At 41.2% G+C, this 24634-nt stretch overlaps 1 protein-coding gene across 1 annotated transcript in view; it reads left to right on the plus strand.

Annotated features, from left to right (window-relative positions):
- Positions 1-24634, plus strand: part of CPXM2 (carboxypeptidase X, M14 family member 2) — a 70374-nt gene that overhangs the window by 40394 nt on the left and 5346 nt on the right. Inside the window, exons 4-12 of the mRNA XM_032116309.1 lie at positions 1190-1274; positions 2259-2409; positions 9557-9645; positions 12332-12455; positions 13395-13591; positions 14484-14663; positions 15859-16156; positions 19584-19723; positions 20201-20300. Of these exons, the coding sequence (XP_031972200.1) occupies positions 1190-1274; positions 2259-2409; positions 9557-9645; positions 12332-12455; positions 13395-13591; positions 14484-14663; positions 15859-16156; positions 19584-19723; positions 20201-20300 (1364 nt within the window). The remainder of the gene's footprint in view (positions 1-1189; positions 1275-2258; positions 2410-9556; positions 9646-12331; positions 12456-13394; positions 13592-14483; positions 14664-15858; positions 16157-19583; positions 19724-20200; positions 20301-24634) is intronic.

Below are 24634 nucleotides of genomic sequence, written 5' to 3' on the forward strand. Positions count from 1 at the left end.
AAAAACAAAACAAACTGAAGTTGTATTTGTACAGGAGCAGTACAAGGAGAAGTTTTTAGGTGTGTCTGTCCTTCCAGGTACTCTTGATCTCCAGTATTTACACTCTGATGCTTCTCCAACACCTGCCCCAAAGGTGCCTGTTCTTCTCTCCAGTGCTGAGAGCTTTCCTTGCCCTGGTTTGACTCCCAGCCGTGGGAATGTAGCTTAGCCAAGAACCTGTGCTGAAGAAGGGAAGCTCTAGAGCCCTGCTGGTTGCACATGATCAGTTTATATCCATAAATATGGAATTTAATCATCCTGGACTGACTTCACGGTACAAACGTTCCTCCAAGCCACAAGTCTCCTCCCAGTGCCTGCCTGACCAGGTGTTAGGGGAAAAAACAAATCACTGCTGCTCTTCCTGAGTAACAAATCTGAGAGGAGAGGTGGGCATTACCTTCTCCAGCCTTGCCCAGGCCTGTACACACATTTCCATGGCTAATGCCCAAGCAGGGTGAAACTCCATGGCTTTAACTCCAGGATACAGGAAGCAGAATTATACATCTCCTCCTACTCTCCTTTAGATGGATGCACACAAGGCATAACTGAAGTATTTGGCTTTTTTAGATGAAAGGGGATTTTGCTGTAAATCGGATAACATTAGAAAAATCAGCTATTGGGGATTGATCAGGATGTTGTAGGAGTGCAGTAGTCCTGTGATCAATTATCTCACTGTCCCTATCTCTTGCTAATAAATACAAGAATAACTGCAGGCTCCAGTTATTCTTCTATTGAAAGAAATGGAAATTTTGCTGGTTGAAATTCACAGATGTCTCATCCTCGAGGATTTATTACTTTTTTCCTATCTTCTCTGATAATAATAGCAGAACTAATAAATGCTCTGCAGCTGAAAAGATGATCTTTGAACACTGCATAAATCTGTTCTAGATAAGCCATTTATCCCAAACTCTGCATATAAAAGGAGAGGAGAGCAGCAAGTCTCTCACCTCCTGGAATCCCAGAATATTATCTCACTGGGATTTTGCTCCTATTTGCTAGGCTTTTTGAATTTTCTGTTGAATCCAGATTGGCATGACTTTGCCAAATGGGATTTCCACTGCTAGCAGCTTTATAAGCTTGATTATATTAAATAGTGTGCAGTCATTCTAAGTTATGAAAAGTAACTTATTTATTCTCTGTCTTTTTCAAGGAGTAACTGGGTGACCTCTTACAGAGTGCTGGTGAGCAATGACAGCCACGCGTGGACTGCTGTCAGAAACGAGTCTGGAGATGTGGTGAGTAGAATGAAACATGTTTTATGAAGAAGAGCAGAGGTAGGAAAGCAGGGACTGGCCACAGATTATTCAGTGTACGACTTAAAGGCAGCATTTCTCAGTGGTCCCATTGATTTTAAGAGCAAATCCCAAGGTACAGAAATGGACACAGAATTGTCCAGGGGGAACGGGGAGACTGCACTCATCAAAGAGCAGTTCTGGCCTGAGCCACCATCAGCCTGGACCTGGAAGGTGATTTTATATTTCTATTACCTGTTCTGGTTTGGCCAAATTTAAAAACACATCCTCTGAGAGAAGGCAGGCTACAACCATCCCTCCCCCACCAGGTTAGGGAAAAAAATGAATTTTCCTCGAAGGAAAGTGAAAGAGATAAAAACTATTTATTTAACAAACACACAGGAAAAGGGATAATGATGCTAAATGATAAAACCTCTCGCTCTGCTGAGAGAAACCTGGGAAAATTCAGAGTCCTTTTGTAGATCTCTCTCCCCCTCCTTGGAGCTGGGACGGGGTGGTGGGCCCACCTCCAGGGCCACGGCCTCAGTAGAAAGTCCTCCCAATGTATTCTGATGTTGAAACAGTCCAGCAGAGAGAAAAGGAAAAAACGAAGTCCCAGAAAAGCATAAGTTCAACTCTCTGGAGGAAAAAGAGCTGAGGAAAAAAAAAAACTGCCAAAAGCTGGCTGGAAAGAAAAGCAAGCCGGGTGCTTCCCTTCCCTCCCGCTCTCCTGCCACAGGTGGAAAAAAAGTCTCTATCTCTGTGTGACCTTGAACAAGCTGCAAACTGCTTTGAAAAAGTTTTGCTCAGTTTTTCCTCCCCCCTCTCATGCTCAGTTTAGAGGCATAGAAAGGCCCAGGAATTAATTTCTGGCATAGGCAGTGATATGGGATACACATCACAAAGTCACCCCAAGACATTACCAGAACCGCTAAGAGACATTTTGAAGCACTGATGTTGCCACTTCCCCGTGTTTGGCCTGCCCAGATTTTCGAAGGGAACAGTGAGAAGGAGATCCCAGTGCTGAACATGCTGCCAGTGCCGCTGGTGGCGCGTTACATCCGCATCAACCCCCGCTCCTGGTTCGAAGAGGGCAGCATCTGCCTGAGGCTGGAAATCCTGGGCTGCCCCTTGCCAGGTAAGAGCCTTTATCGATTGCTGTTGGCATGGCTGCTGTGCCAAGACTCAAAAATTTCATTTCCTTTGGATAGCTTTGCTTTTGGTATAAAATTTCTCTTTAGTGAGTAGAGTCACGCAAAAAGAAACAGAAATATCTGCCCAAGCCAACAGACAGGATAACTTTTGATCTGCAAGCCATAGTATCTGTAAGTGCCTTTATTAATAAAACAAGATTGCATGGATGATCTAACAAGATTTTCTTTGTTGTTTGGGCTTAAATGCAGTGCAACAAATCTTCCTGAGTGCACATGTACAATGGAGGCAATAGGATTATGTATTGGGAAAGCTGGTTGCAGATGTCTCAAGCTTCTAAGGCAAGAAATTACAATTACATAACCTGATTTTTAATTTTTTTATTTTTTCTTCACTATATAGGCCATAGGACTTCCCTGAAATATTTTGAAGGCAAATCCTTTTGCTGAACTCATACTTAGCTTTCAGGGAGGAAGGAGGGGAGTAGGGGGTGAAAGGAATTTCTAGGATATTTCAGCATATTAAATCCAGCATCATCCCTGGTAAGTCCAAAGTGAAGGGAAATTGTCCTATGTTATGCAAGGCTACTAAAAAAAGCCAAACCAAAATCCTTCAATACTGCAAATTCTGGCAAAGCCATGATTCTGCTAAGCACATTGTGAATAGTCTTGTGGGGGGTTAATGTCTTCGTTTCTGTGTGTACATGTACATAAATGTTGAAAAAAACCTATTTTCTCAAATCTTTTCTAAGTTGCTCACTACTCACTCCACACCTCTCATCTGCTTTTTTTGGTTGTTTTTGATCTCAGATTCTGGCACCATGGGGATTTTTTTGCCAGAGTCTACGAATAGTGTTTTAAGAAATACTAGAGACAGAAAAAACTGCCTTTCCATTGGTGCTTTAATTGTTCCTGCCTCTGTTCAGAACTTGCTGCCTCCAGTTCCTCTGGTCATGTAGGGTCTTCACATGCCAAGCAGACATAGCTTGATTTTTGTCCTTTGGATATTTAAACACTCAGGAAAAAAAAAAACCAACAAACTTTTTGGGGCATGGAAGGGATAATTCTCTGCCAAAGAGAAGTGTGGGGCAAGTATTGTCATAAAATTCAGTCTGTAGTTGTGTTATCAAGAAGCACTGAAATTTAGCAGCAAGTAGATAACTGCTGTCAGTGGGTAAAAAATGCATCCTGGACTTGATGGCAGTGACCAAAGGTGCCCTGTGCATGTGAACTTCCCTGGTTTTGGGAGGATTCTGATTTCTTTTAGCTGTGGGTTTAGAACACTGCACCTCTGTGGGTTGCTTGTTTGCCATTGTGATGGGCAATTCCACAGACAATATTCCCCCTCAGCTCTTGAAGGAACTCTCAGCAGTGATTTATCCCAAATTCCTGTGGGTTTGCAGAGGATCCGCTCTCTATAAACCAGGGTGTGAGGCTGAAGGGAAAGGAACCTTTCTTCAGCACCATGACTTTTTACTGGCACACAGGACACACACAGAGGGTTCCAGGGAATGACAGAGATGGCACCCAAACTGTTTTGTAGGGTAATTTCTAGGGAAATCTTCATGATCCCTTTCTGTTCCCTAAAACTGCATCTAAACAGGAAAAAGCAAACATGGCAGTATTTGGAAAGGTGATTTTTGTTAAGTGCAGCAGTTTTTTACTCTGGATTCTTACTGGATTTGCACCCATCCAGGGCCAAATTCTGCTTGGCAGTGTTGGCATTGGTTACCCTTCAGCTTCACGGGGCTGTGTCAGTGGGTGAAGCTGGGAACACATCAGCACTTTCACCACTGTCCTGCTGAGTGCTCTTCCAGCTTTTCACAGATCTTGGATTCGCATGGAAGCAGCATCAGTGCGTCCTCCTGGTAGTCATTTATTGAGTTAATTGCCGACAGTGGCTGATTCAGTATATTCCTGAAAGAAAATACCAGAATCATTCATTGAGAAACACAATGGGAGTGGGGTGTGTTCATTCAAAATGTAATTGGACTGAAGAACTAATAGGTTTTGATAAGTGCTGACCCATCTTTTTAGCTCAGAAAGAGCTGGCATTTCTTTCTCCTTGCTCATTTTGTTCCTCGCACGCAAGGCGCCCGGAACAAAGCTGTTCCTCAGGTTCCAGAAGCCTTTCCATGCACGTTTTCTTCCTGTAGGATGGGGCTTTTTTTTTTTTGCAGCTCCCTCTAAGTGGATTCCTCACCGCTTCTTGGTGCCATTTTGCTCATTCCAACTTAAATATCCGGTTGGTTTGGCTGCGGGAGCAGTGGCTTTGTGCTGCTCTAACACTTTGTCTTGACTGTGGGACTGGAAATCAAAGGCTCTTCTTTTCTGACCGCTTCTTTTTCCATAAAAATGACCAATTTTCCTAAATTCTCCAAAATCAGGAAGTGGAGCTCTGTTAGTTCACTCACCTCTAGCCTTTCCAAAACCCAGAGACACAGGGAAATACCTGTGGGGAAATACCCCAACAGCTAAAGGAGGGTGAGAGGAAAGAAACCCAATTTTCAGGAGCATTAATTCCTTTTCATGTCTTCTAGACTTGTAATTTTAAGGTTTATGTCTTTATTAGTCCCTGAATATATTAAACCATTTGCATTCAGTCTGTGCTCTGTATCAGCTTTCCATCAAGCAGGCTCACGAGGGAGGGTAATAAAGGAATAAGGAGAAAGGATAAAAGATAAAGAAAAAACCTGACTAAGATATTAATATACTAGGAGAGGTTGTTAGCACTGTCAGAATGAGACGGAAATGGTTAAAGACAGCTAGAACCCATTCCTGTGGGCAGGGCTCTCTCCATAAAACCTGCTGCATGTGGTAGATGCACCAAAAATCAGATAAATCATGAGAAAACACTATTTGGACAATTGGAACACAGAAGTCACTCAGTATTATGTAAGATAATTGTAATTTTTATCAGTGAAATGCTTATCGCTTATCCATAACGTACATTTTTGTTGTGCCATAGACTAGTTTGGACAAACAACCTTTTCTAGACTGTTACAGTAGCTCTAATAAAATAAAAAAACCCCTGTGTTATCCAGCCGTGACAGTGCTGTCATTTGGGCAACAGGAGGGATTTGCTGCTTCACCAAGGGAACGACACTTCTCCCCGGAGGAAAAACACCAGAAAATCCTACCTATAGCAACAATCAGTGCTGCCATGTCTCACTGGGCAAAAAGAGGACAAAAACCACAAGCATTTAATTCCCTCTCTGCTTTCCAAAAATGCTGGATATTCACATAGATGGAGACTGATACACACAATCTTTTGCAATTGCCTCAGAGGGATGGATGTGCTTTCCTTGCCTTTTCTTTCCCAAACCTAAGGAAGGTCAAAAAGAAATTGCATATGATCAAAAGTACCCAGAGATGGGAGAGAGAAAATTGGTTGAGTTCTTCATGCATTTATTTATATTCAAGTATTCAAGGCATGAGGCAATTATTTTAATGGAATAAATTTGTGATGAAATTTAATTTTTAATAGTTCTTATGTAGAAAACTATCACTGGTACCATGATTATGCCATTACTTTGAACCCAAGATAAAAAATGAACTTTAACAACTCTGTAATGGAGTACTGTGTGTTGCAGTGGCTTCAGTCTTATTTTTATTGCTTCTCTCTTAGTGCCAGGCTAGCTGGTCAAGTCTAGACTTGTGTTCATTTTTTGATAAAAATGTGGCTTTCTGCAAATATCTTTCATTATAAATGGTCATGTAAACAGCACTTCCAAATCCAGCAAACTACTTCTGAGAGTAAAAGGAGAAATTAATCAATTTATAGTTGAAAACAATTATTTCATTGCTGATTTCATGTGTGATGTTAATGCTCACAAGGCTGCCATGAAATAGATCATGTGGAAAAAAACTTAGGATCACCTGATGTGGCTGCCAGCAGATTTATTTCAAGATTGCACATGTGCTGTCTGTGAGATGTTCAATTTAGTGAAGACAAGTCAAATTCACTTAAATTACATGGAAATTAAAAAAAATCAGTCATTTGCAAAATAGCACGTTGAGGTTTTAAGGCAGTCTAAAGGATTTGGATCAGAACATTCTTTCTATCAAAAGCTTCTCTCAATCACTTGCATTGCCTTCATTATATCCTGCATTTGGAGCACCACTTCTGAGAAGCTGAAACCCACTGGAAGCATCAGGGCTCCACTGGCTGAGGTGCTGTAGAGCTGTAATAAGTGAAAATCCCCTTTTATTCATCAACTGCCGAGCAACTGATCCTTTCTGGAACTTTTCTATGGGCAGTTTTCAGAGCCCTCATGCTGCAAAGTAGTTGGGCATTAACCTACTTGGAGTTCTGCATCCAGCCCTGGGGTCCCCAGCACAGGAAGGACAAGGAGCTGCTGGAGAAAATCCAGAGGAGAACTCAGAGATGATCAGAGGGATGGAGCAGCTCTGCCATGAGGAAAGTCTGGGAGGATTGGGATTGCTCTGCCTGGAGAGGAGAAGCCTTTGGGGTGATGTAATTGTGACCTTCCAGTAGCTGAAGGAGCCGACAAGAAAGAAGGAAAGAGACTTTGGACAAGGGCCTGGAGTGACAGGACAGGGGGGAATGGCTTCCCACTGCCAGAAGGCAGGGATAGATGGGATTTTGGGAAGAAATTCTTCCCTGTGAGTGTGGTGGAGCCCTGGCACAGGGTGCCCAGAGAAGCTGTGGCTGCCCCTGGATCCCTGGCAGTGTCCAAGGCCGGGTTGGACATTGGGGCTGGGAGCAGCCTGGGACAGTGGAAGGTGTCCCTGCCCATGGCAGGGGTGGCACTGGATGGACTTTGAGGTCCCTTCCAAACCAGGCTGTTCTGTGGCCCTATGAACCTATGATTTAACAGCTTTAGTCACTTGTCCATCCTTACAAAGAATAGAAGGATGAAGGGAACAAGGTGCATCTACCAGCAAACTTCATCACTTCTACCAGTGGTGCAACTATAGATTATTACTGATATATCCCTCTGTATAAACGTGAGTGCCACAGTTCTGCACGATCTTTTCTCCTTGGAAGAAAAAGAGACTTTCTGTGCAATTTCTGCGAATAAATCAGTATATTTCTATTATAACCCTTCTGTGGTTTGAGTTTCTCAATCTCTTATTCTCTCTTTTATTAAAAAAAATTTTTTTTGCTAAAGTGGATCCATCCAGCTGTGCACAAGCCTTGTTTGCCTTTCTACATTTTAGCTTTTAATGTTCTAATCTGTATTCCTGTTGCAGCAGAAATCCAGTGATCCAAGCAGGCTACAGCAGAGCCTGGCAAAATATGAGTGTTAATTCCCTAGGGAACTGTCAAATTGAGCTCTGTTGCTGAGGAAGGGCCAGAGATACAATCATTCTCACTGCACAATTTTTTTAAGTTTCCACCAGCTCTACAGCATTCACAGTTATTCCCATGATATTAGTGTTTGATGTATGGAAAAAGAGCCAGGCTTTGACAGGAATGGGATTAAAGTATCAGGGAAAAAAAAAATCAGTTGCTGTATATTTTGGCTTGTGGTGATAGAGAAAACCTTCAACATCCTGGCAGTTTTATGATGTTTATTTTTATATTTTTACAACGTGGGGATATTTTTTCAATTATGAAGATATTCTGTGGGGCATTAAACACATTGTCTCTTTTGAGAAGATGTGGGGGGTTTTTTTATGATTTCCATTTCTCATCCATTAGTATATTAATGAATAATTTCTACAAATTAGCATGGGTTTTGATGAGACAAGATTTTTTTTGGACATTTTTCAGTTGTATTTGTAGAGCAGCCTTCATGTGACCTTCCAACATCTCTACTGTAGATTAGGAAATGGAAGTGGAAACAAGGATGGGTCCTGTTACTGTGAAGCTTAATGGAACTTGCATTTTTCATTACATAAATAACTTAAATAGTGCAAAAGACCCCCCAAAAATTTAAAATTTTATGGGAGTATTTAGTGGGTTTAATGTCAGAAATATGAAACTTGAAAATGTTGTAAAGTATTTTGCAGTGTTATGGGGTTTCCATAACTTCATTAAGGGTTTGTTGCTGTGGGATGGTGCCTACGTGCTCGTCTGACAGAATTATTCTTTTTTCCCCCCAAAAAAGGCACAACTGGCAGATGATAATGTTTAAAACCATTTTCCTTCTCCTGAGACCATGTCTTTTTGTGTTGCAATGAGACAGGATGATACTTAGACTTTTTCATATTTCACTTTTCCCCCAATAATTTTAAACCAATGAAGCTGATTTTGTGTGAAGGCAAACAATTTTTCATGGAAGCCTGACAGCCACTGGCTTGACAAATGATTACTCAAAATTCCAGACATCCCAGATGTGGCCACTTAAGGAATGTGTCTGATGTTTTCCCACTAGACTTGTTTGTCTCTGAAAAGAAATCAAAATAGATTAGGCTAGGAGCACATTTATCAGGAACTTCAAAGCTGAGCCATAAGAGTCTTGGCCTGGTTTTTATTTCCAGGTGAAGGGCCTGGAATGCCAAGGAGACAAAAGATTCATTTCTAACCACATATCCTCCTTTGGTGCTTCAAAATGCACAAATTATAAATAATAGCCATAAATAAGTGAATAAGTAAATTTTTAAGCGACAAAGGCCTCTGACTTGCACAAGAACTGTTTTGGAAGGTAATTGGGAATGTTTAATATGCAGAGTTGTTCCTTTCCATGTTTCACAAGCAGCGCATAGGCTTGGAAAATACTCATCAGGAAAGCTAAAATTCCTTGCAATAGTAAATTAATCAAGTGGACACAGAATATTTACTGTGGCTTTTTCCTCTAATTTGATTTTTCTCCTACTCTTTTAACTTGCATCTGACTCATCATTTCCCAATGACTTTTCCCCTCCTCTGCAGCTTAAGGCTGCCCTTCTGCTTTTCTGTTGAAGTTGAGTTTTGTGTGCAGAGGAGCTGTCTGGAAAGCTGATGCCTCCTCCTTGCTTTTGTTTGGATCTGTATGAATTGATTTGTGCAGTGATTAGAAATATTTAAAATCAGTTGGGTTTTGAGTTTTGCTTATAGAAAACCTGTTTTAAGTACACACAGGACTGTGAGATTCAGATTTCCACGTTCCTTACATGCATTGTGCCAAAGCACCTCCACATTTGAAATTCCTAAGCAGGTGAAAACTCTTCTATTTCTTTTCTCAGATCCAAATAATTATTACCACAGAAGAAATGAAATGACAACCACTGATAATCTGGACTTTAAGCATCACAACTACAAGGAAATGAGGCAGGTAGGCAGAGGCTGGTGTGTGATGGAAGGTGGATGGGTGCAGGCTTTTCAGCCCCGTGGAATCCGAATTCCAGCTCTTGAAAATATTATTAAACTCTGTCTGCAATATGTTTTAAAATATTTTCCCTGTTTTAATTGATTAAAAGCAACAGTCAAATAAAATCCCAAAGTCTTGATTTGTACATAAACTAACCTGAAAAATGTGACACTACATGACAGAGGGAGTATTTTCATATAAGGTGCCACTCTTTTTCTTCTGTGTGTAATTGAGTGGTGAATGACACAGTGGTTTCTCCTTCTAGATTTGACTCTGGTTTAGCCATCAGTTTTCTCAATTATTTCAGTGGGTTTGGATAATCAGAATAAACTCTAGAGTCCAATTCCATATTCACAGTTGTGAAAATTAGCAAAACTTCACCAAAAACACCAGAAAAAAACCCCCTGTTAATATAATTTTAACTCTACCAGGCTTGTTAATCTTGTTTCTTTTAACTTCACACAGCCAGCCTTGTTCTTGGCTTTGTTATTGTTTTTAATCTTGCTTCATATCACCACAGACACAAGTGTGTGTTATCCTGAAGAAATATTTCTGCCTGCTTTCTCTTCAAATATAAAGATAATATGTTTGGACTTGATGTGTGTGAATCACTTGCTGTGTGCTGGATTTTCAGTGTATTTATACTGCATGAATCACCGCTGGTTTTTATTGAGCAATTGTGTACTGAGTCACACATTTATTTTGGTAGAGATTTCATGGCCCATATTTCTTAGCACAAAGATTAGATGAGTAGGAACTCAATTGGCATAATTACTGTCAAGAACAATAAAATAAAATGTATTTATGTTGTCATTGCCGAAAGACAAGTTGGTCAGGTTAGAAATATCTTGGGGGAAAAAAACCCCACAGCTTTAAACCAGAGTGTTTTTGCACTCTTCATACAAGTGGAAAATCTGTGACAGTGGCTGAGAGAAGTGAACTGTGTGCTCTCCCAATTTCTGTTTTCCTCTGTGTCAAAATAATTAATTTGTTTGGAGCTCATTGGATTTTAATTGCTGGTGGGCAGAATATTGTAGATTGCATTGCAACAAGTCTTATATTCCTAAAACTGTTCTCAAAACTTCAGTGCAAAATGGAATAATAACTGCCAGAGACAACTTCTTATTAAAAACAAACAAACAAACAACATAACCAAAAATAACAACCAAAAAAATCCCCAACCCCCAGAAATATACACTATTGTCACTTTTCATAGCTACTTCACCACCAGCCATCTCAGAAAAATGCTGTTCTTTGAAGTGATTTATTATAAATACTGAAGGAGGAGGAGATGGTGTTCTCTGGGCCAGGTTTTGGAAGCATTAAATTACATTGCAATAAATCAAGTATTTGTGAGATGGAGGGATTTTCTCGGTGTCAGGTTATTTTAATAGAACTCTCTGGTTAGGAAGATGAAATTTATGGCTCCAGTTTTCTCCTTGTAAAAGAGCATTCAATATTCTTCTTCCAGTCAATGGGACCACCCGCTGTATCTTGTGTGCAGAAGTCAGGATTGGTTTACAGGCCAAAATATTTATTATGTGCTGGTTTCTATGTCTATATTTCTATGTATCCATGTGTCACAGGGCACTGTTACATGTTTTGATGTGGACATTTGAGTACAACCTTGCCTTTGAGACAACAAACTCAGATCACAGGTGAAATATTGTGCCATTTCTAGGAAACGGGTATGAGAAGATCAAATATGAAATATGCGCGTTTTCAAGATTGTATTTCCATAAACAATTACCTCCACTGCAGAGTCCCAGTAAAGGTTACTACTGAGGCTCTAATGCAGGAAAAGTTCTTTGACTCAGAAAATGATCACATGTTTGCAATTAGAGAGAGGGTGAGGAGTTTACCGAGGCCAAAGCAAACATTTCCACTGAATGTAATATACTTTGAACTTGGTTCTGGGCATTTTTCTCACTAGTAATGGGCATTTCCATACTTTCAACCACTTTTCTAAATTGATGTTCTTGGTATCCTGTGAGCACTGGAGTGCCAGGCACGTCAGGAAAGCTTCTGCTCCGTGGAAGTTTCAGAGGCAGAAGATTCTGTGCTGGGTCTCAGAGACAGCTCTGAGACAACAGGCTCACATTCCCCATTTCTCAGCTTGTGGAGCTGCATGGATGCAGGGAAATATCAGCCAGCTGAGTTTCCTTCAATCTGAAGAAGATGTGAGGAGAGAAATTAGTAAACACAGGTCTGGGTCAGTAACATTATTTATACAGTACAGTTTTAGCCTTTGGCTAAAATAGAACTGCTTTTAATGCAATGTCTCTACTTGCTGGCAGAGTGAAAAAAATAAAATTTCTATTGGAGGGAACGTGGCAATCTGCAAAATAAATGCATTTCTGTGCACTGACACCCTGGGTCACAAGTCCCTTACCTACAGTACATCACAAAGTGTGGTTGTTTTAATTACTCTCCATTATTTTAATTACTCTCCATTGCATAATGTTTTAAAAATGTGATAGCAGAGCTATAAATTCATGAACTACACATAAAACTTTACAACTAAGACATAATCAGAGAAGCAAATGAAGTGTTTATGCCACATCCTATTTAGAATGAACCAGTTCATAGTGGATCTATTTTGATGCTGCATTGTCTAAATATGTCTCTTTTTTTTTGTTGTTGTTGGCAGCTGATGAAAACTGTGAATAAAATGTGCCCAAATATCACAAGAATTTACAATATTGGAAAAAGCAACCAAGGACTGAAGCTGTATGCTGTCGAGATTTCTGACAACCCAGGAGAACACGAAGTTGGTTAGGATTTTAGTCTTAACTAAATCTGTTGAAGGGTGTTGGGGTTTGGCTTTTTTCCCCCGCCCCTTTCTCTGTGTCTGCACTACTTATCACTGATGGAATTATGTTCAGGGCAGCAAAGATTTCAAATGTATGTGGGAGGAACCTCAGTGCTGCATTTCTAAATTGGGAAGAGGAGGGCGAGCACAATTAGAAGAGGTTTTGAATGTGGGATCAATTCTTTAATGATCATTCTTTACACTAATAAAATAAAAGTGAATTTTAGTGCTGGGGGATGGTTTTTAGTTGTGGGGATTGATGTAGCTTTGGATAGAAATTTACCTTTTTCATGTGGGGTGAATGCATTGCAAGCAGGGATAGGCCAAACCTCCAAATAACTTTTCGTTTGTGAGGGCTGGGGTTCAATTTCTTGCCATGATACAATCCTTCAACATAGAAACTCATTGAGTCTTTGGTGTTTCCCACTATCATAGTGCCTGTGACAGCTGCTGGAAAAAAAGGAATTTTGTGCTTTGATGTATCCATGAATATCCTGATATTTATGTTTATATACGTTTAAATTGGTTGTTAGGAAAATTCTCTTCTGTCCCAAAGAGCTGCTAGCAATGGCTTCTTCATGTGATTTGAGACTATCAGAACAGTTAAAATCTACCTCTAATGTGCCCAAATTGAGAGTATAATTAAAAATATGTTTAATCAAAAATGGATTTTGGAGGTTTTACACAATGGCTTTGGATATCACAGATACAAAAGCCTGTTCTAAAATAGAAACAGAAAGCAATTTATTTCTCCAAAGTGACTTTTTCACCTCTCCTCTGTGCAGTTAAGACATTTCTCCAACACTCCTTAAGTAGAATGTTGCTGACTGGCACCAATGCCATCTGATAGAGATTTGATTTGCTGCTCTGACTACAACTCTGCTCTGTGTTTTTTCCACAGGGGAGCCAGAATTCCACTACATTGCAGGAGCTCATGGGAATGAAGTGCTTGGGCGAGAGCTAATCCTTCTGCTGATGCAGTTCATGTGCCAGGAGTACCTGGCTGGGAACCCACGCATTGTGCACCTCATTCAGGACACGAGGATCCACCTGCTGCCCTCGGTGAACCCTGATGGATATGACAAGGCTTATAAAGCGGTAAGAGGATTATGAACACATCGAGGAATTCTTTTCATTCCAGGAGATGAGTCAAAAATGCCCCTCTTGTCATTATTTTCTTCAAAGCCCACATTTTACAAGCGATCAAAATTTAAAAATGAAAAGATGAGCACATCAAAGTAAACACAAACCACTGAAACATCTCAGGGAAAAGCCGAAAGAAACAGAATTTTATGTGATGTTGGCTAACAGGAGAATGAACATGGAAAGAAGGGTCACAAAGTCTGCCAGAACAAACCATCCTGAGGTGTACAGAGTGATGGGAACACCATTATGGAAAATGGAAAATTCGTACAGTCTGTTTCTCACGAGAAACCAAGCTCAGCACGTGAAAATTTGCATTCCTCCGCAGCTGAAATTTAATAGTGTGCCTTTAAGGAGAGCACAGTGTGTTGGGCATCGTAATAATTCAGTCTGGATAAAGACAGACACCAGGAAAAATTGTAGGGGCTGGTCAAATGCACTGGAAAACCTTCCAGAAAAGTCTGCAGAAGACTGGAACAGAAAAGTCAGAATCATAGTCATGGGAGGGGATGTGTGCTGTCTCCATTGAGAGACATATTTTGGCTAACCTCAAGTAAATTTTCATGGGTTTTCCTTCACCTCATTCAAGATTTCATACAATTTTTTTTTTTAAAAGTGCCAGTTATATTTATTTCAGTTAATTAAATAATTCATCTTTCATTTCTATGTATAAAATTATCTCTGGTACATTCCCAAACACTCTGCACACTCTGCAGGGGCTCACAGGTTGTTCTACTCTGAATGAATATTAATTTTAATTTTCTTTCTTTTTCTTTTTCTTTTTTTTTTTTTTTTTTTTTTTTTGGTTTGGTTTGGTTTGGTTTTTTTTTTTTGTTTTTAATCCAAGGGTTCAGAATTGGGGGGCTGGTCTTTAGGACGATGGACTCAGGATGGCATTGACATCAACAATAACTTCCCTGACTTAAACTCTCTGCTCTGGGAGTCAGAAGATCAGAAGAAGAGTAAAAGAAAAGTTCCAAACCATCACATCCCGATCCCTGACTGGTACCTGTCTGAAAATGCCACTGTGAGTAAGGCTGGGAGAGGGGACACAAAGGCTGGGATGTGCTGGGAGAGTGAGAGTTACATTTCTCAAGAAATGAATAACCTGGGGATGACGTTCCATACCTGACCTAAACTGCCTGTCACTAGTACCCTGTATGTCAGTGGAAATAAAAATGCACCACAAAAGGACCATTTTTCCCCAAGGTTTTAGAGGCAGATCATGAGGAAGAAACTCTTTCCTAGAGGGTTTTCTTTTCCCTCAGCTATTGCAAAAACCTGCAGGACTCAATACCGAAATTTAGGCAGCAAGGTAGGCAAGGAGAAGCTCTCCATGAGCTCAGCCATGTGGATCAGGCTTCTCCCTGGTTTTGTGGTGTAGATGAGATCTTTGATAACTCACTCACAGATTTCTCCTGGGGTTTTCTTACTTGCTCTTATTTGAAATATATTCTTATCTCGAAAAACATGGCAACAGATCAGGCATATGCAAAACCAGTGCAGTGGCTTGTGCTGAAGTGGTTTATTGGATCATCGTGCCAGAAATTTAACTTTTTTTGGCCTGACCTTTTAAATACAATAGCAGCTATTAATAGCAGCTTCACTGGGGCAGTTTTAGTAGTTTAGAATCACACAATCAAGGAATAGTTACAGTTTAAAGGGGCCTCTGGAGATCATCCAGTCCAACCCCTTGCCAAGGCAGGGTCACATGGATCAGGTGACACAGGAACACATCCAGGTGGGTTTGGAATTTTTCCGGACAGGGAGACTCCACGACCTCCCTGTGCAGCTGTTCCAATGCTCTGCTACCCTCATGGAAGAGTTCATCCTCATGTTGAGGTGAAACTTCTTGTATTTTAATTTATGGCCATTATTTCTATGTTTAAAATCCTTTATTTTGGAAACAAAAAGAGGGGGAGCAGTGTCACCACCTGACATCTCTGTTAGTTCCTGCTCTTGGCCTCACTCGACATAGATGTTCCCATTCCATAAATTACTGACATGAAGGTTTTGTTAGTTCTTAAGGGATGTCTGTGACCTCCCAAGGATGGCCAACACGCACCATAATTTAAAGAAGGCCTTCTCCTTGCCCACATGCCTTCTGCTGGCTCCTCATGCTCAGGAACTCCCAGCAGGACTCCTGAGCCTGGCCTCCCTCTGAAACAGCATTATATCAGATTCCCAGGCTGAATCAAAGCCGCTCTTTCTTTTTCTCCCAGGTGGCAGTGGAGACACGGGCAATCATAGCCTGGATGGAAAAAATCCCTTTCGTGCTGGGTGGCAACTTGCAGGGGGGAGAGCTGGTGGTGGCCTATCCCTATGACATGGTGAGATCCATGTGGAAAACCCAGGATTACACCCCCACACCGGACGACCACGTGTTCCGCTGGCTGGCGTATTCTTACGCCTCCACGCACCGGCTGATGACGGATGCCAGGAGGAGGGCCTGCCACACTGAAGACTTCCAGAAGGAGGATGGCACTGTCAATGGAGCCTCCTGGCACACTGTGGCTGGAAGTAAGTGGTAGGAACTCCAGTTAGTGTTACCTTGCTAATTAGGGTAAAGTCATCGCTGCCTGGTGTGCGCTGTGGAGGTGGTGGCGGTAAAATGTGTGTTCTAAGAGGAATATTTCCTCATGTCTTCACGTATCAGATGTCATTACTGTCATTAATACCTGGTGATTGCTTCTTTTCCAACCAACTTTTCCAAAAGGCGTGTGCACATGGTTAGTTTTAAGAACTCTGTGCACTCAAGGCACTTTGTCAGGAAGAAACCAACCCAGTCCAAACCCACTGGCAGGGGGGACCCTGTCAGCCTTTGCCATCTCACAAGGTGACAACAAGAAAACTACTGCCCCACATCAGAACCAGTGTCAGGGCTGAAACAGTGGCTTCAGGGAGAGATTCCAGTGGCTCTCAGATAAGGAAATCCTGGTTTCAGCCTCCTGCTGACTGAACTCAGCCACAGATCAGCCCCCACTCCCATTCACTTGGAGCTGTAATACGCCATAAAAAGCCTCTGTTTGCCTGCTACTGTCCTATTTCTAAAAGACCTGGACATCCTTACACTTAAATTTTGCATGGGCTCCACAGGCATTCTTCCAGGATCACTCACAGCCTGGATCAATCTCCATACACCCAAGTCTGCCACCCTGCTAAGGAGCACAGAGGGAAGCCATGGCCCGTGGTGCAGCCAAAACCTCGGTTTCCAGGAAAGCCTAATTAGAAGCCCATTTTTAACAGCATTAGGCACGTTTGTCTCTCTGGATGTGCACTTGGAGCAGGCTGGGAATCAGAAACTCTGCTGATTCATCACAGTTCTGCTCAAAATCCTGGTGTTTTATAAGTGCATCAGTCAAACAATATATTCCCTGAAATTAGGAAATGAGACAGGCATCAGCCACCAGTGGGCTGACAACAGGAACAGCACTAATGGCAAACAGATGCAGGCCAGTGCCTGTGCAGGCCAGGTTTTGCTGGAACTGGCTCGTGTTTGGAGCTTGTGGGCATTTCCACTGCATAAACATTTCTGGATTTTGGACATGGCTTTAATGGCTTTTACGTTGGCCCGTGTGAAGTTAGTGCTGGCTGGCCTTTAAAGGCTACAGTCAAGAATTAGCTTTTCAAATATCTTTTCAGGAGTTTAAAAAGTGTTGGGTGAATTTGGGGGAAACGAACTCTTAGGCCTGACAGTACATTTCTATGCATTTCTGCAAATTCTAAAGCACACTCTGAGAGCTAACTTGACCACTTAAATATCTAATTTAGGAGTTTAATTTTCCTAAGTGCTACAAGAAACATCATTATGAATCAATCCAGAAGAGATGGCATTGGCCTTGTCACTAACAGCTGTCACACTGAGTTACCTTAAGTAAAGATGGACAACATAGATGCTGAGTATTACCCTGATTTCTTAGGACCAATTACATATTGGATTTGTTTCATCTGATTTGTTTTATTGCTTGATTATGTTTTAATTATGATTTATGTCCTGCTCTGTTACATTATAGTAAGACTTCCAGTAAAGTGCTTGCAGATGCTCTCCCACCCATCCTTTGGTGTGGGTGGCATCTCCTCTCCGTACCACACCTTGAAACTGTCCATCTCCTCTCTCCTTGTCCATCTGTGTCCTTGCAGTGGTCCTGCACAGAAACTTCTCACTGCTCATGCCATGGGAAAATTTAGATGGGATTTTTCTAATTTATTTTCAGTCCCCAGAGAAGTATGTGCACCACAGATACCCAACACCTCCTCATGCCTTTAAAACCCATCCATGTTATTTCCCGCACATTCTTTGAACAGCAGTGAATGCAAGTTCTTCAGCAATCTTACATATAAAGTTTCTGCACTGGGTGAACTGCACCAAGGCAAAAAAGAGATTGGTTTCATTTTATTTCCAGTGGTTTTGAGGCTGGATTTGCACGTTCAGGCAGTAGGAAAGAGCCGCTCTTGGCAATGTTAAGCCATTTTCTTAAATACATGTATTAAAACTGAGCAATTACTGTGTGTGGCAAAACATTTCACAGCAGATTAATCAGGATGCAATACAGTATGTGAGGGGAAAATAATTGTGGCTGTTTCTCAAGTGGAGGGGAAGCACGTTTATGAAGAGTAGCATATGCCACTGGCTGATATTTAGGCTTTCCCCATCAACAAAAGTGAAAAGTTTAACATCTGTGTTATATAATCCTCCTGCTCTGCTTCCAGAAGGCACTGAGGGCTCATTAAATACTCGACTACTGCTCTGTGGTAATTGGACAGGAACAGAGATTTTGGTTTAACTCTTCCCAGACAGAAGCACTCAGTGAATGCAAATCCTGTTAATCTCTGCCATTTAAAACATAACAATTAATAATCATTAACGAACATATTTTAAAATATTTTCTTATTAGAAATGCAGGTGGAATAAGAAAGGAAGCTCACAGAATTTCTTCGTCTTGTGTTCATGCTCTGTATCTTATCTATGTGATAGTGGAGAACTGAGAAGCAGGAAAAATAATGGTGAGAAACAGGAGAGAAACCTGGAAAATGGAAATGTTTGAGCTCTGTATGTAAGGACATACAGCTCTTTAGGGCTCAGGACCTTTGCAAAGGTTACAGTGGTCCCTGTAATGCAGAATTAAACTGAAACTCCTCGGAGACTGGAGGCACTGAGGCTCCTGGGGCTTGATTAGGACATATTTCTAGTGGAAATCCCTAATGCAGAGCAGCAGTGCAGATCCCAGTCTTCTGCAACAGCTTTCATTTCTTACAAACTACAGACACCATATGTAACATCAAACAATTGATTTTTCTGGCTTTTGTATCAGTTAGATTACTCAGGGAGGAAAACAGGCTGAGGAACTATTTCACCAACTGCTCTGATAAATCACTTTTACATAACAATCCCTGTGAGCACGTTGCTCTGTGTCCTGGCATTCAGGGTTCTATAAATTGGGTTAACAGCTGCACCTCCCTGCAGCCCACCATAGACAATTCCATTTCTAGGCAGGGCACTCATGAGGGAGAGCTGCTCCATGGGCAATGTCCAGGGTTAGGGATGCTTAGTGTTTTCTTAAAGCAAAGCACAAGTTTTTGCTGTAGAGAGAGACCTTTTTCTTGGCTGTGTCCCCATCTTCTCCATCAGTAGAATCCCAGGATGGTTTGGGTTGGAAGGGACCTTGAAGCCCATCGAGTTCCACCCCCTGCTCTGGGCAGGGACATCTTCCACTATCCCAGGTTGCTCCAAGCCCCGTCCAACCTGGCCTTGGACACTCTGGTGCTTTGCTACAGGATATGTGGCATCTCTAAAAACCTTTTGCCCCTCCAATTCTGCAGACCGAGCCAGCTGCATGAATACCCAACTTGTGTTTGCAGAAGTTACATTAATTGGCATAAAATCTCAGGTCTGATCAATAGATGAAAAACGAAATGAAATTGTTCCCTTTTTCCCCACTATTGACAGGCATCAATGACTTCAGCTACCTGCACACCAACTGCTTTGAGCTCTCCATCTATGTTGGCTGTGACAAGTATCCCCACGAGAGTGAGCTGCCCGAAGAGTGGGAAAACAACCGCGAGTCCCTGATTGTTTTCATGGAGCAGGTATTCAGCAGAGGGGTAACTCCTCTCAGATTGAGAGATTAAGGTTTCTACTATTTCTCCTGCGTGACTAATTATGTGGTTATTGGTATTTTTGATAGACATATCTCTTCAGCCAGGCTGGTCTGACTTCAGGGAATAAAAGAATGAAGCTTCTGAAAATTTGATGTGAGTGCTGAGCTTGCTAGAAAGGGCTGTTAGAAAAAAAAAAAACCCATATTGTGTCTGTTGCTTCATCTGTTCTTTGTATCTTGAATTTGATGCCACAGGAATCCTAACAAAATTCACCAGCTGATTCCAAAGTTAATGCCTGAAGGGTTGCTATGGGGTTAATAATGATATTTTACAATTTTGTGAGCCATAAAGTAGGAATACGAAAATATAATTCACTTATGGAATTAATGATTCATTGTAAGCTCCTGGGAATACTACTGCTCATTGCTGTGCAATATTTACTTGCTTTTTTTATTCTCTCCACAGGTCCATCGTGGCATCAAAGGCATCGTGAAAGATGTGCATGGAAAGGGAATTCCAAATGCTGTTATTTCAGTGGAAGGTGTTAACCATGACATTCGCACAGGTAAAAAAGTCCCAATAAAAATAAAAAACAAACCCCCTAAACCATGTTCCTGAGTACCACATCCACATGTGTTTTGAACACTAATGTGATGTATTTTTATGTCTTTCCTGGTGTTCTGTGTCCTTCATCTGCTGCCACTTTCATGTGCTTTGCCACTGAGGTACAGAGTGGCAGATTTGGACACATAAACTGATTTCAGGCTATGGAATATCATAGAGCTTTGTGATTTCCAAAGGTTTAATGTTTGCCACAGGAGGTGATCTGAGCCAATAATGAATCTTGGAATATACAGTTTATGATTAATTTCAGTGCGACTGTGTCTCCATTGTAAAAAAAAAACATTGAATGACAGATATTTAATTAGGCAATAATGATTCTGCCTTAAATATTTCAAAATGGGACCACTGGGAAATGACAGTGGGAATTAAAGTAATCAGCTGCTTTTTCTTGTCTAGGAAGCCTTGGCAGTGCTGAAATTCTGCCATAAAGCGTGGGTTGTATTACTCTGTTAACAGAATTAATGTGTTGCTCTGGTTGAGGCTGAGTTAATGCAATATGTGATTAATGTCCAGCTCTCTGTACTCTGGATTGTCATGTGAAAGAAAAATAAAGTGCAATAAATGTGCAAGATCCCCAAACCCACCTTGTAACACTCGGGGAATCTTGCAGCTATTTACATCTTGACTTATTGCTGAGCCTCCGTGGCTCAAGGCCATTTGCACTTGTTAGTAAAAATAAAAGTACTTATCTCATTCCCTTTAATTTTTCTTTTTAATGAGACGTTTAAGCTCACACTCTGGAATCACTGTGGAGATGAGAACATAAAAGTTCTATCTTGTTTCATATTATCCAGATAACAATACACGTCTCATTAGTCCCAGAAACCAGAGGATTTGTGCTGGAGCCAAAAAGCTAAAATGACATGTATAACTCCAGAGAAAGAAGGCAAATTGTCAGCAGTCTTCTTTCATTTGTACCTTTTAAAATGAAAAATGTATCCATTTAAACCTCTGAGTTGCCTTGATGTAAAAATAGGCCAGGCAGGAGAAGAATTATGGCCCCTATCTCTATTCACATGAGTTTTGTTTCAAGTGAGCTGAGCTCTGCTGTTTCACTGATGCATTAACATGGTCAGCTGCCCCGTAGAGCCAGACAAAAGTTGTCTGTAAAAGCCCTCTAATAACATTTAAGGGTTTGAGAAAATTTCTTTGCCTCTTCCTGTGGACTGAAATAAAAGTGCACGGTTTGGCTTTCTCCTGGCCACACAATATCCCTTATGGACCGAGGGATGCTGACATTCAGCTAACACCACTAATGGGCTAATTGAAGCCATTGATTCCAAGAGCCAGAGCTTTGTGGGAAATTATTCCATTTTCCCTCGATGCAGATGTAACTATTGATTAAGTCTGAGTCATTCCATGTTGTTACAGTCAGATAAGGGCTGGAATCTACGAGAAAAACTCTGGAAAAGAGTTCAGTTGGATAAAAAATTGCACTTTTCCCCCACCATGGTGCAAAGGCAGTTTGGGGGGTTGCTTTCTACAATTTGGGAAATGTCAAAGTATGTATTGATGGAGAAATGTGCAGTTTCTTCCTGGTGAAACACTTCTGTGTCACAGCCAGACTTCAAAGACAGATGTTTTGAACCAAAGCATAATTAATTTGATTTCGCAGCATGTCCAGAGAAATTTTTATGAATGTTTTGGTAAGTTTGCTGTGATTTCAGTATACCTGATGCACCAAAACCCAAGGATTTTGAAATAGCATTTAGTAATATTTAATATATTTAACATCTTTATGTATTAAATATTTATTTAATTAGTCTAAGCTAAGCACAATTCTGGTATTACAACTCTCCAGCCTCATTGCTGGCTGCCTGCTCCATACAGAAAAGTTGAGTTTAAGTTGTTACATGCTTTGGGTATGCAGCACTATGGCCAGGTTTCCTGGAGAGTCTTTTATAGGTAAAAGAGCATTAGAAAGATTTTCATAATGTATTTAGATCAGTGGAATTCGGTACATTTAAGTGGAAAAACTGCTTTTGCACTTTTACAATTGCATAATTGTAACTAAGGTCTGTCCTACCAGGCTCAAAGGATATTTCTCTTAATTGTAGAATATATGGAGTAATCTGACGTATTAAATTCATAGCAATGCTATCTTCGTCCCTTAATGCATTGGTTTTTTATCTAAGCAGACATGGCAATCCTTTTCCAGCCCCAGTAGGTGGATATGGATGCAGTCTGCCTCCAGCCTGCTCCCACTGGAACCTATTATTTCAACAAACCTATTATTTACTAAATTTATCTGTGTTTTAAACTGTGTTTCTTTTTGCCATCTGTTCTGATTTTTTTTTTTTTTTACCTACTGGATTTAATCTGATTTTCAGAAAACCCCAACCTTTTAGGCTGGTATTAAATTCTGGGCACTGACAGCTGACAGAAATACTCCTGTCTGCTTGCTTGTAAATGGAAAAGAGGGAAAGTGCATCCTGCTGAAGACTTAATACCCAGCTTTGTAATAAATTCCCAGTGGGGTGTGAATGTGTAGGTTTATTCCTGGCCCTGTGTGGGGTTGTGATGAGCTGGCTGTTAAATGTGTCAGAAAAATGTGGGTCAGGTTTGCAGTCCTGGGGCTGAAGCCAGGCTAGGAGCAGGGATGTGATCACAGGCACACACAGGGTGATCCAGAGCCCTTTGCCTGCCCTGGGGTATTGCCAGAGCATTTACAGATAAAAATGAGTCCTTGGGGGTGAATACGAGGAACCTGGGCAGATTTATGGTTTGGCCTTTTGTTCAGCTTCCAACAGACCCAGTGGTGAGGGAGAACTGAATAAAAGAGCCTCTCTTAGAGCCTTTCCTAAAAGCACCCAAGTCCTGAGAAACAGAAAATTTGGACCTGATTATCACCCTAAATGTGGTCCAATTTGCTGAAGGGAAAACCTGAGCAAGTTGGGATTTAAGAATGGACCTGATCAGGTGCAAATCTGGCACACTCAGACTGCACTTTCAGGGTAGAGTTGATATTGCCATTTGTTAACACTTGCTGTTTGCAAACACATTTTTTATTTTACCAAACTCTAAATTAAAATACTGTTTCTTTAAACAGAGGCTGACCAGTCTGATCATTTCCCAAATGTAATACTTTTATGCAAATCATCTTCAGTTTTTGCTACAGTCTGCACTGCCAGCGAGCCAAGGCTGGTGTTAGTAAGGCTGTCAGGTCTCATCAGTGCTAAAAAACCTCAACCCCTCCTCATGCAGGAGATGTTCCATTTCTATTTATACATGGAATTGCATATTTGAATATGTACTTCCATTCACAGGCAGTTTTTCCAGGACAGAGTACAAAACTAATTTTAGGTAATAGTTTTTCCCCTTTTTCAATTCACAGCTAAGAATACTCAGTGGTTAAAATCATATTTAAAAGAAGGCTAAAACCATCCTGATGCACATATGGGTACATAAAATGGGTATATCTGAGATCATTCATGAGGAAAAAGGAGAGACCAAAAACTCCTGATTCAATGAGGTGTTAAAATACATTTTTATGAGTAGTTTAGTTGATTACAGGAGCTTGGTTTGAGCATTTACATTTAACCAGGTAGTTAAACATCCTAGTGAATTGACCTTCATAGGAAAATCAGTGTAATAAACCCCAATGTAAGGCTTCATAGCAGGGGATATTTACTTACATCTCAAAGTGAGTTGATATTATGTATTGACACACTTTTCCCAATAAATAGCACCAAAATCTGTGTCCTGGCTGTCTGGTCAGGGTCATGTGACGTGGGTGTTTCATTAGGGCTCCTCTGCATCCCTCAGTTACGATTAATTTGGGAAAAGTCTTTTATACCCCATGGGAATCACCAGATTTTGCTTCAGGCCTTTCCAACTGCCAAAAATCTACAGCTGGATTGGAGCCTTTTTCATCATTTGGAAAATATGATTGAGGAGTGTTTTCCTCTTGGGTTGGAGGAGGAGGGGTACTTGTTTTGGGGGCAGCCCCTTGGACAGCCTCCTGGTGTGAGGATCAAAGGTTCTGCCTGTGGTGTCTTCTTACCCATGGCCAAGGACTTGTCCTGGGAATGGTGCAGGGCTGGGAGTTGGACTCAGTGATGTTTGTGGGTCCCTTCCAACTCAGCTTATCCCATGTGATTCTGTGTCCTCATTTAAGGGACTCAAGTTGCGCCAGGGAGGCTTAGATTCGATGTTAGGATAAATTTCTTCATGGAAAGGGTTTTCAAGAACTGGAACAGGCTGCCCAGGGTAGTGAAGGAGTCCCCACCCTTAGAAGTGATCAGAAAATGTGTGGATACGGCACATGAGGACACG

This window comes from Corvus moneduloides, chromosome 8 (genome assembly GCF_009650955.1).
Source record: "Corvus moneduloides isolate bCorMon1 chromosome 8, bCorMon1.pri, whole genome shotgun sequence".
NCBI classification, from domain to species: domain Eukaryota; kingdom Metazoa; phylum Chordata; class Aves; order Passeriformes; family Corvidae; genus Corvus; species Corvus moneduloides.